Here is a 19843-nt window from a genome sequence, read left to right as displayed (position 1 = left end):
CATCCATTTTTGTGGCCAACTAGAAAACATGGGGGGGGGGACGCCAATGCAATAACATGTTTTCAGTATGATTGAAGCATAGTTAAATATAATACCCCGGTGACCAGAACATACGAAGTAAATTGACATTTTCAAAAGGCCACTGCGGGTCCTTGTCAGTGAAAGACAAATTAATGTTCACTATTGATTGCTGGCTGAAAGAAAGTGCAGTAAAATCAAACACGCAGCTTTGTTCCTGTTGCTGTGATCCTTGGGTTGCTGAGAATGAATGGCTGCATGGACAAAACACGGCGGTAAAGCTTTTCTTCTTCTACAGCTAAATGATTTGGCATTTGAATGAGGAAAGTCATGCTGGTGCTGGTAGCGACATTTTAAACCACAATTGTAAGAATATATTCACCTTTAATCCAGATCTTGTGCTCATTCAACCTCAGGTGCTATTTTAGCATGCTAACAGATGTGTTTTCTGTATTCTCACACAACTGTATTTTATATAATATATTTTCAATTATGGCACACAGTTGTCTGTCATTAGAAATGTTTCTATTTTATATCCATGCATAGATTTATCCTGACTTTAATGTCAATGCAATGTAAATAAAGCATCAGAGTCAAATTCCTTGTCGCTGTAAATGTACAAAAAATATTTTGACAATGAATCAACTAAACCTTCCTTCAGTTTTGAGCATCTTGTTACCATAAAAGGGAAACAAAGTGCATTTTAAATGTATTTAAATCAAGGCACGCAGTGAAACATACGGCTTTCTGTATTTGCTGTGGACGGTTTTAGATAGTAGCTCATATAATACAGCGCAAATCGAATGGAAGTACTTGAGTGCAGTATATTTACCTTTTTGTGTGTGTATATGTGTGTACAGTTTTCCACCTTTACTTCACCCTCTTATGGTCCAGCATTCGCTGAATGGGCGTCGTCCTCCTAAAGACAGCTGGGCCTTGCTTTAACGGAGCATTTATGTACTGAGCAGATTGAGGTTTTGGAAAGTAAAGGTGTGGGACATGTCCAAGCCCTCCCCTTCACCTCCACCCAGGCCTGTGTCCAACTCATAATGGCGTTGACCCAGGACAATTTACACTGTAGCATAACAAACGTACAATTCCTACAGTATAGAAATGTGTTTGCGTAATTCGGAACAAGCGCTCTGGAACTCTGCAGCATGACTGTGCCCTTCTTCAGAAAGATTCTCCACCCCATCCTTCTCCCAACACTGTGTCCCTAGTTGGATGGCTGACCAGTGGCCTTTAAAGTCTGACTGGCTACTTCCCCACACTGGCTTTCTGTTTTTGGTTATGTTTCTGTGCGATGCCATAGGGCACATGGGCAGCGATTGTGCCCATCTCAGCTGCTCCTTCCACATGAAACATCTGGTCATCAAAGTAGATGTGAGGCCTTATCTTCTCTAGCATGGGGCCCTTTGGTGCTCCTGCGAGGAAAAAGGCCTCGTCGATCTCCAAGCCCCAGGCCCTGAGTGTCTTTAGCGCCCGGATCCCAGAGCTGGCTGCGCTTCGAGCTGTGACCAAGTATGTCCGGATGGGACAGTTGAGACGCTGGCCTTTAGCATAAAACTTTTTTTGCAGCTTCCCCAGTGCCTCCAGGAAGCCCTTCAGCGGCCCCTGTCAGAGGGAAAGACAGAGTTTGAATCAGGATGCAGGGCGGCTACATCCATGCCGTACTATATGTTTTGAGAATGAACTGTTTTAAAACAGTATTTATGTATAACAAATGGAAACATCCTTTATTACTTTACTCCTGACACATTCTGGATTTCCTTTTCCACAGACTCTCCTTTTTTTTTTTTTAAAGAAACTCAACTCAAGATGATAAAACATGTTTCATTGAATGAATGAAAATAGATAAAGCTCTGCTTCTGTCTGGCATTGTTACTGAGAGTGAAAAAGGAAACTTTGCTTCTGCCCTTTCAGATGGATCTACAGTCAAACCAACAAACAGATGCTGGTCAAAGCCTAACCTCTGACTGAGGTGACGATCCCAGTCACTGAGAAATATAATCAGTCGGAACTTCGGAAGATGTGCAGTTTGTATTTATTTATTCATATGTTTTGTCTGTTCATTTCAGCCTGTCTTACCCAGGACAATAACTGACAGGATGATCCATTTAATTTCTGGACCAAATGAGCTGGACATTTGTATGCAGACATACAACTTCCTTATGATGGGAAAAGTTTGGGGTAGCATGCACGTGTACATATGACTAGTAGTAACTATGCTAACCTTGAATCATCATTTTTGATTGCTCCATGTTTAGGTGCACATGGCACAGGCACAATTTAATTCAATAAGCACCATTTGAATGTAGGCATTTTGACGTCTTCAGCGAAAAACTCATGTTACACATACGGTGTCTTAGATACACTAATTGTCTGAATCCTGTCGTTTTGCATAATGTCTTCGTAGAATGTGACATGGATTTTATATCCCGAATGTCTCCAAATCCATTTGCATTATAAATGCCAATCTTAAACTACAAAGGAGATGATTGCCTTAATTTCTGTTAGCGGGATTTTTCAATTCTGACAAAAAAAATGACAATCTCCTCCATTTTGTGTGAAATGCAATGAGTACTGAAGCAGAATGTTTGATTAGTATGAAGGATAACATGAAATTTTGAGTGAAGGGTAATATATACATGATCCAGCAACGTGTCCTCATTTTCCCTCTCGTGCTCAAAGAACTTGTCCAGCCCGTGGGCCTTGAAGATGCGCTCTGACTCATCTGAGAAGAGAACGGCGTCGCCATCAAACGCCACCCTCAGCTGAGACTCCGATACCTCTGTCAGCTTCTCTGGCATGAACATAGTGGCTGCAGCGATGCCTGAACACAAAGACAGATCAACACTCAATTTAAGAATTTAATGACATTCAGTGTTGTATTTAAATTCACTCCACTACGCATTTTACATCACATTACTGCCCTTAATTCTGTTCCCTTTAGTTAAACTGACGTTAGACAGTCAAGTGATGGTTGGCTAAGACTGGCGTGGATACGCGTTTTGAAACCTGCAGGCAATCTGCTACGATTGAAAACATGTCCAATGAACCTAACCATCAAGGTAAAGGCAGATTTTGCATGTGGTTTAATTACGCTTCTCACATATAAAATGTAATAAACACATCACTTGACAGAAGGACCAGAACCAGGCAGACAGGAACTTGGATTATTGTGAGGTAACACCAGCTTTCCTTTGCCTCATCACTTTATTTAAGAGACTATTAATGGAAACAAAGTTAATTAAGACCTTTTCGAGTAAAATGTCAAGGACATTTCCTGTGCTTGGCAGTGTTTGAGAGGGGGTTGTTGGTGGGTGTTTGCTTCCCACAGAGTCACTGCGTTAGTGACAGGAAGTAAATAAGTACCACGAAGACCAACATGAAGCTATCACTGAGCTTGGCCTAAGCTAGAAACGGAACAGGAAATAGACAGGCATCCACAAGTGATGCAGTCTCTCTACCGGTCCGTGGTGGAAAAGAGAGAAATGAGCCGCAAGGCGAAGAACGCCATCCCGTTCTGTCTCCATGCTGTCCCTCACCATGGTCACAAACTCATCCATGCGATTTAACTCAGTTGAATATTGGCAGGTTTAAGATTAAAGTCCAATGTCCAGCACCGCTGCAAATTGCACTTTAATGTTGGCCTGTTCAGCTGCGTTTTATGGGAATGTGATATACCAGAAGGGCAAGAGGATGATTCGGAATATGAATGCATAAATAAAAATGTCATCCACTTTCTTAGACTTTTAAATCATTCTGACCTTCTGGCAAATACATTTATGTGCAACAATGATATTAATAAATTAAATGGGTGACTAGAAGGGACAAGTTTTTTGCTAATTCACAAGACAGATGTAATGCGAGGTGTGTGCATAGAAAAGCACTAACCCATCCAAATTCACTGAGTTTAGAAAATATGGATCAGTTTCCGGGAAATTCCTCATTATCACTAATCAGTAGCAGTGAAAATGAAAAAAAAATAAAAATATTAAATCATATGATTGCAACTGAATCAAAAAGACTACATACTCTGCATCTAATAGTAAAGAATCATGCAATGCTAACATTTATTATTTCTCACCTTCAGCCAGCGCCTCCCTAACCTTGTCAGCATCAGCAGACAGGTAGAGGTTGGTGTGCCAGGCCTTCAGGTAACCAATCGGGCTGCTTCCTCCCGTCATACAAAACCTCTCAATGAACAAATCTGAGCACAAGAGGTAAAAACCTGTTATAGTTTCATTACAGTACTTTGTTTCTAAGAGTATAGATTCACTCTTTACTCTTCAGAGGGAGTTCTATAAATAAAGATCCTGACGCCGACGATGTCTTCACATTTTTTGGGGGGATTGCAACAGTGAAACATTTGTTGGATTTTTGCCATTCATTAACAGGACAACTGCATTTTGATGACCTAAAAATGCCAATTTTTGCCAACCAGGGACCAGAGTGCAATGTTTTCAAAAGGCCACCATATTGTTGCCATGGAATTGAGGAAAATCAACTCCTCTTTAATGATGACAACGCGGTCCTAATTAAAACGGAACACGAGGAGAAGTACAGCACCAATAAAAAACACACAAAAAAGCACTGCAGAGTGCAGACTCTGTTCAAAGTTTATCAACAGTCCTCCAGTGTGAATTTGTGGAACCACTGAACTGTTGTGCAGATCTGCGTGCTCTTGGATTGTTTCATTCACATTGCCCTGTGAACATGTCTTTTAAAACCCAAGCATTTATTTTTTTTACATTTGCAGCTAATCCATTGTCCTGTAAACAGGGACAGAGGAACAGGCATCGAGACTCGTCCACAGGTTAAAGGCCGATGGAGAGTTCTATAACCCCCCCCCCCAGTGATCCCTCATCAGTCAATAAACCAACTGTCCTCTACAGAATTTCTAAGGGGTTTATTTAGCTTTGTAGTCTGGCCTCTGTGAGTTTTACCGCCCCCCTCATCATATAACTACCTCCCAACCAAACATCCCCTTCCTTCATGATGTGTGCCAGAGCGTGGGAGTCTCTCGATGGAAAAGGCTCTCACCAATAAAGTCTTAATATTTGTTGTCCTGCAAATGTTTTCATATCAACGCTCGTAGCATCATTTATGTATTTTTTCAGACGATCTCACACATGGTAGTGGGGAAAGCAGGAAATCAGCAGGACTGCAAAGACGCTGCTCTCACATCAAAGAATCAGCAGGTTTAAAATGCATTTTAACAATCCACCCATCCATTTTCTTCCGCCTTTGCTGGAGCCTATCCAAGCTTTCCGGGGGCGTGAAAGGAGGGGTACACCCCGAATGCATTGCCAGCACATCGCGGGGCATTTTAACAATCTAACCCCAAATTTGCTGATTGTTTGTTCTTACAGGATATTATTCATATTGCCTGTGTGTATATATATATTTATATATGAGGTCATGTAATGATTTCAGTTTTGATTTCTGACAAGCATGCTAATTCAGTCACACACATTCACCTCAATATTTATGCTCCCAGGGCACATTACAGGACCTCAAAATATGTATGTATGTATGCAAATCAGATTCATGAAATTTCTGGCAGGCTGCTTGCCCACTGACATGCACGACTGCAACTACAGCGAAGATCCTGGGAAAGGCATGCAAGGTGAGCAATGATATTCCTTTGCAGTTGATAAAAATAGCTATCATAAGCAGCCAGTGGTGATAAATGTCACTAAACACTTCTCTGAAGTGCACAGATTTAGTTTCAGAGGAAACTACTGCATCTCCTGGAGCGACCGTGATCAGCAGGGATGATGTTTAACAAACCCTCACTGCAGAGAACTGATGTCTTCCTATAGTCCTGCAGGAAAGGTCGGAGGTAACAGTACTGTTTGAATGCGTTGGACACTGCATGCTGAGAGCCATCGGAGAGATCTAATAGGGAAGCCTCTTGAGGACTGTGTTCTTGTTTTGCTGGTTCCACACAGACCTGTTTTTGTTTTGGGCCTCTCAAATTATTCTTACATCCCGAAGGAGGGAACCTTGATCTCACCCTGACCAGCATCTCCAAAGACAAAACAAAACATGTGAGAAGCTGAGCAGGAAGTGGTCTGAGAGGAAGAAAGCGTATCCTCGCAGGGTCTGAAACATCCCTGGGAAGGAGCCTGCCAGTCAGCTGTTGATACATTTGGTTGTTTGTTTCTCAGCTGAGCCTGGTGTCAGTTTCACCATCCTGGTCAACTTGGATGTTATGTAATTCTGTTAATATGTATATCAAGGTCTTTAAGGCCCCTTACTTTGAAGTTTCAGAAAAGAAAGAGACCACCCAGATGTACCGAGCCATTGGATGATTCAGGGATTTTTTTTTGTGTGCATAATTTCTTGAAAAATACTAGATGTGTTTGCCTGAAATTTGTTGAATGTGACATTAGCCAGGAAGCTGTTCATTTCATTTTGGAGTATATACAGATAAAGAGGTAGATCCAGAATTGTCTTTTTCTCCCTACAGGAATTGGTATTTGCCTTGAGTGCCAGTCTAGTCATGAAATAGTTTTTTATTTGATTTTGGACAATATCATGAAATCAATTTAACTGGATCAAATTCTGGATCAATATTCACATTCTGAGTCTTTTTATTCCTTTCTTGTGTATGGAAATTGATTGTACCAACAGTATTTCTGCAGCGCAGTGAGTGTATGAAATCTGATCTCTTACTGCCCTATCAATGGCAGTCAGCTATTTAAATGCACATTTCTCTCAGCTGCATTGTATCTGATGTTACCACTGAGCGTCTCCAAAGCCCTTGCTTTTCAAATCATGCATACGACCTGATGAGTTATTGCCATTACAAAGTGATCCATCTAGTCTGTGTGAATCTTACTGTGGTGGTTGATGGTGTTGATGAGCCGGATTCCTACGTGTGCGTGGTTGTACGTCACCAGAACAATGTCAAACAGCTCTTCGCTCTCTGGGTACAGCACCCGCAGATGAGCATTCACTGCCTCCAGAGCCTGTCGGGGGGGGGGGGGGGGGGAAGTAACAGTGAGCTAAAAAACAAACAAACGTGAGCTGTTGAGTCTGCACCTAAAAGTCTATCTGCAAGTGACATGCTTGGCTTTAACCTTTACGAAGGGGAAAGCGGGTCCAGGGGCGAAGGGTTCATTCTCATGCTCGATTTGGTATCTGAGGTATTCCTCCACTCCCTTCTGCTCGAACACCTTCTGCTCCTGCTCAGTCCGAAACAAGACGCGAGAGGAAACGGCGACAGTCACGGCGTTCTCTGGCTTTGGCTGCAGAAAGAGATGGAAGATGGAAATGCTACGATGAAGCAGAATGCAAGTAAGGGAAAGATGAGAAAGCAGTTGGTGGCCTTTAAGAGGATGGCCGTAAAACACAGGGGGGGGGGGGGGGGGGGGCTGAGGAGTGGATGAGCCCTATTTTTACCTGTGGTTGAGAAAGTGACCCGCGAATAAACCCAGCTAATAATACACCTCTTTCATAGGTGCATTTGGATAGAAGCATTACTGTTCATTTTTACAAGAGACCTCTGGGGCAACACCGTTGATACAGTCTACATCTCTTCATTCCTTCTGTTTTCATCTTCATGATTCAGATTGCTGGAGGAGTGTGGGAACTTTAATGCACTTTGCTCATAGCAGGCCAATCAAATTAAAAATATCAATGTAGGGTCAAATCATAATGTTCCATCATCGTGCAGCAGTAGATCCTGATTGCGAACGTATTCCAGATCTTGGAGAATAAATCATATCCTTGGAGGGGCCCAAATTTTACGACAGAGTAACGGACACTGCCCCAACATGTAGCCGCAATAATCAAGAGTAAGAGTCATTCAAATGTATTTCGTGCATGTTTGAAAGATATGTGGCTGTATCTTAAAAAAAGAGATCTGGACTCCCCATGACAGTAAATCATGTTTTGATGATAAACACACAACTCCAACAGCCCTTTTCTGCTTTAGATGTGTTTTTGGAGTACTCCTTCAAGTTTAAGTGCATGTTGCTGCTCAGTGGGTGTAACCATCTACACTGACGTTATATGCATAACCTCAACAGCATATACTGTAATCCTATATTCCTAACTTTTAAAATGAAACGGAGCACGTGTTCTCAGTGTCTGGTGGTCAGAACTCAGCCTGTCGGCTCATTGGAAAGGCACATGCACGATGCATTGGGTCAGGCTGCTGGTTAGTAGAGTGGGAGGTTCGGTGATCGTGCTCTTTGAACAGCCATCACAGAAGGTGACGACCATTCAGAAGCCATGGACACAACCACTGACTTCACACGGGGAAGGGACATACTTACGAAAAATACGCCTCCCTCCACCTTCCGGGCTTGTCTCCCTGCCACCTTTAGCAAAAAAACCCAGTTTGTTATATTTAATAGCACTTCAGAGCATTCAGTTACAACTGAGTTTCATTGACAACTCACCCCCAAATACATTTTGTGTGAAGATATTTTTCTGATGAGACATATTTTGACAAAATGCCTGAAAAATACAACACAATAGCACAATTCAGCATGTAGCTTGGGTTTTACTTCTAGATGTTTGCAATGTTTTAAATTTATTCGGGGGACATTTTGCTCTATGAATATCATGACACGCACACTGTGAGTGATTGCAGTGCAACAGTCCTGCTCTTTTGTGTGATTTGATACTGGTATTAAGAACCTGCCTCCTCTGGGCCTTTCACCTACTGTGAATGCTGAGATCACGAGTCTCCTTCACAGAGGATCATGCAGTTGCCAGAACCGCCTCCTGTCTATTAATATCATTTGATTTCATTCACATGGCACCAAAATCTCAGCGATACGCTTTTATACCACTTTTATCGTTCCGTGTGCCACAGAGTAAATGAATTGTTGTTGAAGCTCCCCCTTTCTCTCTTCCCCACCTTCCACATTTAATCCAGTCAGAGCTCTACCAGGTCAGACGAACTGGTATGTGTGCATGACCCAGCTCCGTGAGTCATCTGTCATGAACACGACTAGAGCTGTGTGCCATCCCATCCTAGAAGGAAAGGGGGGGGAGAGGTGGAAGAGGTTTCCTGACAAAGACAGAGAAAGAACAGAAAGGAGAATGAAGAAGTGAGAGTGTGGGGAGAGAGGGATGGGGTTGGGGCAAGTAAAGGGGGGGTGGGGGTGATATTTATAGTTAGGTGAAAGGCCAGTGTTGATGCAGACTGCTCAGGCCTTAGCAGATATGGTAACAGAACAGAAAGGTGTGAGGGAGCTCTGCCAGTAACAGCAGTGTTGTTGTGCTGTTTTGTCTGTGACGGTTCCCAACATATCCACAAATGGATTCATTGATAACCACAAGATACTCAATATTTTGCACAAATAATCAAAAATATAGTAAAAATTCACATTAATAAATAAATATAGAATATTTTATTTGGCCAGACAAAATGGTGCAGTTTCAATTCTACCAATTTTTGTGGGGTGCTGTCTGTTAGAGTCACTCTGCTGCTTAATTTTCTGCAGTTTCTGATTGATTGATTGATTGATGCAATTTGGGTTTGTTATCTGTGAAAAATTAAAATGCCTGGAAATGATCATTTAGAGATAGATAGATAGATATTTGTAGGTTGGAGAGCTTGAATTCATTATACTGAAACGCAAAAGCAAAATACTAAATACTAAATACATAATTTCCAAAAATGTAATTTTAAGCCTACAATACTTGATTGGTATACTGAAGCTTTGTGGTTCCATTAATCTCTATCTACCACAAAAACTATGAGGAAACAGACAAGGGAGTGGATTTTGATGCAAATTGCTCATTTTGCCGCATTAACATGAATATAATTACTGACCAATTGAAAGAGTATAAGAACATAAGAATAGTGATTTACTATAAAGTAATCATTAAACATAGAAGTTCAATGTTCAGTTTTGCTCTATTAATTTATAATAAAAGTTCACTAATCTGTGTGGTCCGTTATCTCTGATGAATAATCTCTTGCAGTATACACAAAAGCCGTTTCTTGAAACTCTAAATATAGCAGCCATATGTGAAATCTGTATGGAGTTTCAGATGAGGGCAGAGATGGATCTGTGTTTTTCCATATTCACTTTGTAGTAATAAGTAAAATGACAGCTAAGAAGTGGTGGATTCTTACATTGTAGAAAATACGCCCCTGTGGCTTGACTTTCAGTTCTCACATGTTTCTGGCAGAATTCTGGTGGAATGGAATCTGACCATGAAAGGTCAATAAATCCAAGTAAGCTACATGAGCTAGTAGCGAGTTCACTTTGATCCAGTTTAAAATATCAAGTTTTACAGCATTTAGTATTTTTTATTTGCCTTTCAGTCAGCTGTTTTGCACTCATTTTGTCATATATGATTAAATCCATTAGATTCAAAATAATGAAATATTAATCAGACAAATATCAGGACCAGGGAAGACAAGTAATATATATATGTATATATCTTTAAGAAGGGACATAATAATTTTAAAACACAAACATACTGGCAGAGGACACAGTCGCACACACGCGCGCACACACACTCACACACACACACTCATGTGTTTACATTCATAAATGGTAGCTTGTGTGACTTACTGGTTTCAGCTTGGTGGTGAGGCCAAAGTGGTCTTCCCTCTCTTCCCACGAGTCTCTGCTGTCCCCATTGGATGAAGGGGAGACTTGGAGCTCCTTGACCTGTCCACTCATCACCTGCACATGGTCGAGGCTCATCTTAACCATAAAGAATGCCCCTCGCTGTGCTTTCAAAGGGGCCCCTGCGATCCAAGATTTTCTTCCTGCAGTTATGTTATTGTGAAAAATCAAATAAGCAAAATGCTTTTCTTCTGTCTGCAGCATTTACTAGGATTCTCCTATCACCTGCCCTGTGACGGCAGCCGAAGCGCTCACGTCTGTCTCCCGTTCACTTGGATGTATCCCCTTTTCCTCTACCGCTGAATGCACACATTTCCAGAGGATGTGAAAGCCTCCACTCGTTCACAACCATTACCAAACACACAGCTTCTCTGCATGCATGCATGCATGCATACATACACACACCGTGACACTAGCCAGCCTCTCCTTCCTAAGTGTGTTGCAGGCTTTGCAGCAGTCCATCTGCCTCTGTCTCTGAGTATCTCTTTTCCCCAGTCAGTGTTCCATTCCCTTCCTTTCCTCTCTGTCCCATTCAATCACTCTCTGCTCCGTGGCTTGGTTCAAGCCCCTCTCTCCCCTTTGTAACCAATCACAGCCCTACGTCCTTATTAATCTTGGCTCCACCCCTTTGCAGTCTCTTGTTGACAGCGCATTTTGCCCAGAGGCTCATGGGACATTCAAGCACAGAGAGCAGCAACCATCCATCAGGATGAGCCATTTGATCCGGTGGTGAGCCTATTTTCAAACATAAAAATAGGTTCAGGTGATTCAGTTTAACTGTTTAAGAAACCAAATAAAAAATACGATTTTTTTTATTTGGGGGGGGGGGGGTGTCATTTATAACTGACATCGCAGTGCAACTCCCTGAATTTCTTACCGTTCATTGCAGTCTCGTCTGAACAAGACAAGTTTACGTAAACAGCTTTAAGTGATCGATAATGGTTGGAGGGTAACTGACATAAGTAACATGCATTTAAAAGACTTAGAAGGTGTAAATTGAGAAAGCGAGTTGGTTGAGAGAGTGAGAGTGAATAAGGGAGGTGTTGATCATGACACAGGGAGCTGAATTAGCCTGAAGGTATAGCAGATAATGGATGTGACCTTCATTTGAAACAGAGGTTGAGTTAAGGGTTCATTGATGTGGCACAGTGCCATGCAGGGCGTACAGCAGCCAGATGAATATGTGGCTTCATACAAAGTTAGAAATGTAGTGACTTATTAATCCAAAGGACATTAAAAGTTCTGTCCCATCATGACTGTTGATTTATTGAAGTTTGTACCATCTATTGTAACCACATTGAAACTGAATATAATTAGAATTAATGATTATTCAAGGCATTTATATTGAATAAATCATTGAATCAGAATTGAATATATTCTAATACTTGACTTAAATACCTGTAAAACTAATTCCATCAGTCTTGGCTATACTTTCTTAATTTTTGGAATTCAGAGCATACTGTAAACCAAGCTGAGGACAGCACGGTGACAGCAATGAAGTCCTTGGATCAATGAAGACTTTATGGCAACTAAAAACTTACTGAACTCAGTTGAATGTTACTGAGTTTACAGTCCCATCTTGTGGCTGCTCTAAAAACTGCATTACTTCGTCACAACCTCTGCTGCTGTAGTGTAATTTATTTGCTGCACATTAGTTAATATTTTTGTTTCGTTTTTTGGCAGAGCTGAAGTCTAAAATAACAATGGTCAGAATAGATTGATACTAGTTGTTAGAATAATCATTATGTCCTTTGTTTATTGTTTTACTCTTTTTTTTACCCTCCTAAGTATAATTAACCCAAACATGTCGTCGATAGGTTAGGATTAGTAATTAGGATTTAGAATTGGGTTAGAATTAGAAATCAGGCAATAAAATGGACAGTGATTTCCTTCAGTCTGGGAGATAAGGTCAGAGACACCAGATTTTGATGGTTTGGACATGTCCAGAGGAGAGACAGGGACTATATCGGTAGAAGGATGCTGAGGATGGAACTGCCAGGGAACAGGGCTAGAGGTCGACCCAGGAGAAGATACATGGACGTAGTGAGGGAGGACAGCAGAGTGGCTGGTGTTGGGGAGGATGCAAAGGACAGGGTGAAGTGGAGACGGTTGATTTGCTGTGGCAACCCCTCATAGGACAAGCCGGAAGAAGAAGATGCAGCCGCTAGACCTGAGTGTTTGACGTGAACCAGACAGGGAGAGCAATTTGTGTTAAGGAGGAGAACGGAATGTGGGGTTATCGGTTACCCTACATAAATCACAAATTTGGGCGCTGTGTGTTTTCTTATCTTGTGCGGGAGGGGAAACTGACGTAATTAACAACTGCTAAATGTCTCTAGTGTACCATGTTTCGTGGCTCTTTGCTCAAGCTGCAAAGCAAGAGCCCAGATATCTGTCTCCGGCTGCATGTACATGTGATCATTAGTCAAACTTCTTTTTTTTTAACTACGAGACAGAACAGAAGGAAACATTTTAAATCCTAATTTCTAAATGTCTAAATTCAAACCAAAATGCAAAGAACTAAACATTTTGATTAACTCAGTGGACATTAGATCTATCAGCTCTATCGTGTTTTTATCAAATAACAGTGGTGTTTTAGTGCTGAGTGTTTTTTGTGGTCTTGTAATTAATTTAAGCAGTACAGTATTGTCCTTTGACAAAGCAATCGGGCAATTAGTGTTTGTCTCTCAAGGGACCACATGTCCAAAATGAGTCATAAACGCTATGCTCGACCTTCATTCATATTTAAATTGCATAATTATTCCATCGTGGCTTTCTGGTTTCATAAATGAGTTTGCAAAACTTAAAAAGCAGGATTTATTTTCAAACTCATATTTAATTCAGAATCTGCACTGTGTGTGTGTTTTTGTATAAATGTGCAGTAATAAAAGTCTGGCTCCGTTTTATGGCTCCTTATTTCGGCCTCGGCCTGGTTACCATGAGAACAGCACGTCAGGTGAGAACTGTAGCAGTGTGACATCATTGCTAGACAGTGACTCATACCCTTGACTCGCTGTTGTGTTTGTGGTAGAGTGTTAAACTGTGGAAACACATGGCAAGAAACCAGCAGCAGTTCCTGCAGACATCAATGTGATTTATTCTATGTGACAAAAATAATTACATTGTCTTTGTTCTAGAAGCCCAACAATATTCAAAACGGAAGCAAACCCATCGGACGGACAATCTGACATCTACAAGAACATCATAGAGAAATGTTGTATTAGAATTAGATTTCACAATTGAGCAAAAACAATTCCCTGTCGAAATGAAATACGCCCCTTGTTTGTGTTTTTCTACAGTTCTACAGCTGATGAGCATGTAAATACAACATCACTTCATTTTAGACTCCACCTGATATAACAACAGCAACCATATTTCAGTTTTACCACATGACAGGGTCAAATCTTTGGCACATACAATCTACAGAGCGAACGTTAAATTTAAATTGGACACGGCTTGGAAAACATCCAACAAGGAATCGATTGAAACAGGAAGCATCTGCATCTGGTGTCTCAAGGAGGAGAGTCAAAGTGACTTTCTCGCTCTAAGTCGCCGCTAATATAGCATGGACGGCATCCAACAAGAAGAGGAGCACAGATATCAACACAGTGTGAAGCCATTTTGAGCTAATCTGTTTTAATGAACCGTTTCGCTGCAGACTGCTCAACGTAAAGTAGGAATCAAGCCTGTGATAATGATGTTGTGAATTATAACAAGATAATTCTGTCTGTAAACGGCAAATAACATGTAAGACTTTATCCTCGTGTCTGGTTTTCTTCTAATGGGTTCAAAAATTCTGTAATTGTTGAGTACAAGAAAGACTTAAAATATAGAAAATGTCATTAATTTACTCTCTTTAGGGTCCGTGGAAGAAACAAAAAACATTGTCATTCGCACTTACACTGTTGTTAGCTTGCATGTATTTGTAAATGATTTCAGCGATAAAGAGCAACATTCTCATTTGTCTTCATTCGTGCTTCTGATTCCCTGACAAAAGTAAGTGTGGTTTCGTTTCCTCGCCGGGCTCCTTTGTTTGCTTTTGAAATGATCTCGTTTCAGATTTCTGCATTACTTTGGAGAAACCAGATTAATTACAGCTGATGGACAGATTGATTTGTTTTCATCACACGGGTGTTGTCATTTTTGATCTCAAGGCATGTTCTTATTTATGAAAAAGCTGCAAAGAACTTATTCTATCTCCATCCACTAGGTGACACTGTGACACAATGGAGGTTTTCATTTTACGGCGACCCTTCCTGTCTGTTAATATCTCAGGCTTCCTCCTGCCAACAATTTATACTCGAGTATGATTTGTCGAACTCCAACAGCAGACAACAGGAAACAAAACGGCACATCCCATACTGAAGACAGCACATAGCGAATATCAGCGGACCACAAAAGCAAATGTAGGTGAGGGTTCCAGTGTGAGGGTTTACACTCATTTTTTACAATTTTACAATTAAATAACAAATAGGCTACAACAGTTTCCTTCATCTAAAGCGCAATAAATGATTTATTTATTTATTTATTTATGATACGAAATAAGACAAGCCAGATTTGATCAGCTACATAAAAGCCGATAATCAACGTTGTATTTTGCTGATTTATTTTTTTAAATGAATGCAATGAAAAAGACTTTGCAACTACCGATGAGATTCCTGACTTTCAGTATGACGCAGCCCACAGCTCGCATTACTCTTTGTAGGGATCAGCTATCGCTCGCATTCACGAGCAGGCGACCACACGTAGGCCATCACAAGCTATCAAGGCTTCCTCTTCAACCTATTTCCCTTTTTGAAATTGATTTTAGATCTGAGTTCAGCAAAGTTCCTCTCCCTTCTATTATCAAAGAGCATCCTCCCTGACATTTAGGGAGGAAGAAGACAAAAGGGGGGCGAGCTGGACAGTCGGAGAAGAATTGCTATTGCAGCTTTTCATGCGAAAACAACGAAGAATCGTGGAGGCAGGTTTGGCCCTTCAGACAAACACTGTTTTTGTCATACAGTGTGTAATAACTGTCATGATCGACCCTGCTCCACACTTTTCTTGCTCCATTTTCTTTGCCCAAATTACTGGTCTCAGAGAATCAATGCTTCATATAATTATTTCTTGCTGTTGAGACACATGTATTAGCTACAGCAACCAAATAATGTAGCTCTGTAATACATTGTTTTAGGTCTTTTTTTAATTAAAATGTTTTCTAGGACAAAAACAACAAAAGTAGAACATTTCAGCCTTTATTCAAAGTGTTAATTGGCTCTATTTAAGCAAATAAAATGTCCTGAAAATTATTGCTAAAAAATACATTGGAATGATTCGACAGGTTACAGTCAAGATGGAACAAAGGCATTCAAAATATTTTTTTCATGTATTTTTTAGCCAATTAACTTGTGTTTGTTCAGTTTCAGAGTTTTACCTGCGGTTCCAAATATACTCTGACTCTCCTGACTGGTTAGCTTCTGAATGTTAAGCATTAGAAATGTTCCAAAAAGTTAAAGCTTGTTTAACAATAGGAATTATATCACTTCAGAAATTCACAAATTGCTGCAGAGCTTTGAGGCCACAGTCTTTAAAGAGATTTTGAATTGAACAAAGTTGTCATATTGTGGTGCAGAACCTTTTTTACAAACTAACTAGATGTTCTTTTAATATTCATTCATTCATTCATTTTCAAACCGTTTATTCCGTCATCGGGTCGCGGGCCAAGCTGGAGCCAATCCCAGCAGTCAATGGGCGAGAGGCAGGGGACACCCTGGACAAGCCGCCAGTCCATCGCAGGGCAACACAGAGACAGACAATCAGCCACACACACACTCACACCTACGGGCAATTTAGTGTCACCGATCAGCCTAGGCTGCATGTTTTTGGTGTTGGGAGGAAGTCGGAGAACCCGGAGAGAACCCACGCAGACACGGGGAGAACATGCAAACTCCTCACAGAATGGCCACAAGTCGGGGACGAACCAGCAACCATTTCGCTGTGAGGCAACAGTGCTTACCACTGTGCCACCGGGCTGCCCTAATTACTTTTAATAAGACATTAATTTTGTTAGTATCTGTGGAAAAGCTTTAGGCGCAACCAGAAATTCACTGAGAAGCAAATCAGTATGCTTTCCCACCGCAAGCAGTCTGAGACATTCATGGCTCGTCTGATTTGTAATAAAAGTATTTGGACAGAGTGCTGTAAATCTAAAATGTCCTCGTGAAGACAAAACCAATGAATCGATGCACACAAACGCGTAGGGAGAGTGTGATCTGGGTTATGAGGTGTATGTTGGTTTATAAAATGTCCATGCATGCATTCTTTGATTCCTCCTCACAAACACGTGGACAGGATGACACAAACTCATGTCGCTCATGGTGTCGCTTATGTGCATGATCCTCTCTCCATCAGCAGAGCATTTCCTTCTCTCTTGTCACTGTAGTTGAATCATGTGGGCCATACTTCAGGCTCTTCCTTGGTTTAATGCCATTCCTTTCTTCAAATTAAAATGGTAAAGGGGTTGTGGATGGGTGGAAAGTGAGGAAGACTGGCTACTTGTCACGCGCAATTAATCTTAAACCTAAATTTGAATTAAATTAGCCCAGTCTTCATGACCAGGAATATTAGCTATTAAGAATAAATGACTTGTTAATATGGGGGATCTATGAAGATTAACTTTGCATCAGGGTAACGTATTAAGTATGAGGGCATAATTCACATTTAAAATGGATGCAGTGGAACATAGCTAGCCTGACAATGTCAGATTAGGTACTAACGATACTATTTCATTGCCTTTTTTTTGAGACAACCCAGAATGCACCCCACAAACTCCAATATAACTAAAACTGTACATCTGAACAGAGGCAGGGTGGCTGTGTCTCTAAGCAAATCGAGTGTACCTTCCTTACAGGCCGACAATACATGAGTAGATTGTATTCTTCCTATTTCCATTACTGCAAAACTCACAAAGAGAGCAAAGTAGACTTATTTTCAGGAATGATTCCTTTTTATTTTAACATTGAAAGCTGTAAACTCTGATTGTACTGTGCTGGCAATGCTGATTGTGGACAACAAACCATGTTTTCTTTGTGACTGTTGCGATCTATGTAACATGCTGTATTATACAGATAGCAGACTCAGGATAAATAAGAAGAATGTGTGTTATGTAAATAAAAAAAAGCACATCTTTGCGCTTTTAAAAGCCACCCTTACTGTTTTGTCATCTCAGCTGCCAGGCACACAGACCGACACTGTGAATGACACCTCTACATGCCTCCTTTACAAATTGATGCAATATATCTTGGTTCCAAAGGAACTGCAGGGGTCTCTGTTTCCTCCCCGAATCATCTAACATGATTAGACTGAAGCAGGAGTCCAGTCGGACTTTACTGCACTGCAGGATGGTTTAGAAGAAAAGAATGGCGTCAAAAAGAGCGGCCCAACAGAGTTCCAATCATAGCTAAACCCTAGTCATAGCTGTCATATAAAAGCTTCACTACAGACTTGCCTTCTCCTCACAATGCTTCCCTTGCTTTCTTCCCCCCCCCCCCCCCATTACTTTCCTCCCTCTACCTCTCCACCCATCCTTCCCTCTACTTTTGCATGTCACACTGCAGCAGTAGGACGATGGAGGGGTCGGATTTGGCGGCCTCTTTAAACTCTTCCAGGGTGATCTCGTCATTGTGATCCTTGTCCATCTTGGAGAAGATCTTGTCCACACGCTGCTGTGGGGTCAGCCCATCCTCGTTCATGCGCATCATGATCACAGTTCCCACCATCTTGTAGATGGCCTGCAGAGAAGAGGAGAAACAGGTGAATTGATTTTATTCTAAAATATATTATGGGAAGTGTCTTTCTTTAATAGGAAGGCAACTAGTTGAAAGCCCACAGTGGTCGTACACTACTGATAAACACACACCTCAATGATCTCCAGCATCTCCACGCGTGTGATCTTCCCATCGCCATCCAAATCATACATATTGAAGGCCCAGTTGAGTTTCTCTTCGAAGCTGCCCCTGGATGTGATGGACAGGGCACAGATGAACTCCCTGAAGTCAATGGTCCCATCTCCGTTCTTGTCAAATGTCCGAAATGCATGCTGGGCGAACTTGGAGGCATCGCCATACGGGAAAAACTAGAAAAAGAGGGTGACCAAAATGATGCATGAGATCGCATTGTGCATCATTCTATTGATTTGACCCTATTGATTTGGATGGTTAAAATAGGAGCCAGTGTTTTTAGAGTTTATCCCGCTCATGATTTCTCAACTTCTGCTGCATCTGTAATACAGTGGTACTTCTACTTACGAATGTCCCTACATCCGAAGTTTTCACGTTACGAAGCTAGTCCCGGAACGGATTAAATTCGTAAGCTGAGGTACCACTGTATTTATCCTTTTCCTGAATTGTGAGTTTGGTTATTATTTTTTCTGATACATAACCCTAATTACAAAACTTGGAAATCTTGAATGGAAAATTCGACCAAAAAACAGTACAAAATAATTTTTCAACCTGCTTTGAGTTGGATAATTAAATTAGACTTGTTTATCTCCTTATGTCTTAATAATAATGATGACCCTCTGTTGACAGGAACATCATGGACCATTTAGTGCCAAAGCAAACAACGGCAACTCACGGTCAACTAAGGTTTTGTGACGGTGACAGCTCAGGTGGCAGATTATTAATTGTAGTACACAGCCCCAGTTGTTTTCAATGCCCTTTGGAATTAGATTAGGTAGGAGAAGACTATAGGGATATGCAAACTGAAACTAAAAATACCTTTAACTCATGTGCATCCATGGAAAACAAGCCAACCTCTCTCTGATGCCTCAAGCCTCCAGAATGAGATTTTCAGATACTAACAGAGTAGCATCAACAGAGTCACTCTTGATTAACCAGCAGCATCAACATAAGCTATACCAAACATCCTGAGTCATTTAAGAGGTAGCGTTCGCAATTTGGATATTTGTATTTAATTATTGTATCACAGAAGTCGGGGAGTGCAATGAATAGTTGAAAAAACCCCACTGAACAGCATGATTCCATATGAAGCATCCCGTCCCTCACCTTAACGTAGAGCTGCTGGAACTCCTCCAGGTTGAGGATGCCAGTAGGACAGTCTTTGAGGAAGCCTTTGTACCATTGTTTCAGCTCAGCTTCATTGAATTCAGTGCTCTTGCTAAGATCATCGAGGACCTCTGGAGCCAACTTGCTGTTGTGTTTCCCCATGATGAT

At 41.2% G+C, this 19843-nt stretch overlaps 2 protein-coding genes across 2 annotated transcripts; both read right to left on the bottom strand.

Moving 5' to 3' along the window:
• Positions 1-1275: 1275 nt before the first annotated feature.
• Positions 1276-10715, bottom strand: nt5c1aa (5'-nucleotidase, cytosolic IAa). Its single transcript, XM_068747256.1, has 7 exons — positions 10572-10715; positions 8310-8354; positions 7110-7277; positions 6869-6998; positions 4109-4231; positions 2667-2851; positions 1276-1632 (listed from the first exon to the last, which is right to left on the bottom strand). The coding sequence occupies exons 1-7, from the start codon at positions 10713-10715 to the stop codon at positions 1276-1278; spliced, it is 1152 nt and encodes a 383-aa protein (XP_068603357.1).
• Positions 10716-18193: 7478 nt separating this feature from the next.
• Positions 18194-19843, bottom strand: LOC137902922 (visinin-like protein 1). The gene is made up of 3 exons (XM_068747027.1): positions 19676-19843; positions 18529-18744; positions 18194-18400 (listed from the first exon to the last, which is right to left on the bottom strand). Exons 1-3 carry the CDS (start codon positions 19835-19837, stop codon positions 18203-18205), a joined length of 576 nt encoding a protein of 191 aa, XP_068603128.1. The 5' UTR covers positions 19838-19843; the 3' UTR covers positions 18194-18202.

Source organism: Brachionichthys hirsutus, chromosome 13 (assembly GCF_040956055.1).
Source record: "Brachionichthys hirsutus isolate HB-005 chromosome 13, CSIRO-AGI_Bhir_v1, whole genome shotgun sequence".
Lineage (NCBI taxonomy): Eukaryota > Metazoa > Chordata > Actinopteri > Lophiiformes > Brachionichthyidae > Brachionichthys > Brachionichthys hirsutus.
Note: the sequence above shows the minus strand (reverse complement) of the source record. Positions and strands in the feature narration are given on the sequence as shown.

Bases quoted from the DNA above. Each gene is read 5' to 3' on its own strand.
- nt5c1aa (XM_068747256.1), bottom strand. From the start codon at position 10,715: ATGGTTAAGATGAGCCTCGACCATGTGCAGGTGATGAGTGGACAGGTC. The intron at 8,355-10,571 runs GTAAGTCACACA...TTTTTGCTAAAG, and splicing joins TCACCACCAAGCTGAAACCA to GTGGCAGGGAGACAAGCCCG. The intron at 6,999-7,109 runs GTTAAAGCCAAG...CCCCCCCGACAG, and splicing joins CCGCTTTCCCCTTCGTAAAG to GCTCTGGAGGCAGTGAATGC.
- LOC137902922 (XM_068747027.1), bottom strand. From the start codon at position 19,837: ATGGGGAAACACAACAGCAAGTTGGCTCCAGAGGTCCTCGATGATCTT. The intron at 18,745-19,675 runs GTGAGGGACGGG...CTCTTTTTCTAG, and splicing joins TCCAGCAGCTCTACGTTAAG to TTTTTCCCGTATGGCGATGC. The intron at 18,401-18,528 runs GTGTGTGTTTAT...TCTTCTCTGCAG, and splicing joins AGATGCTGGAGATCATTGAG to GCCATCTACAAGATGGTGGG.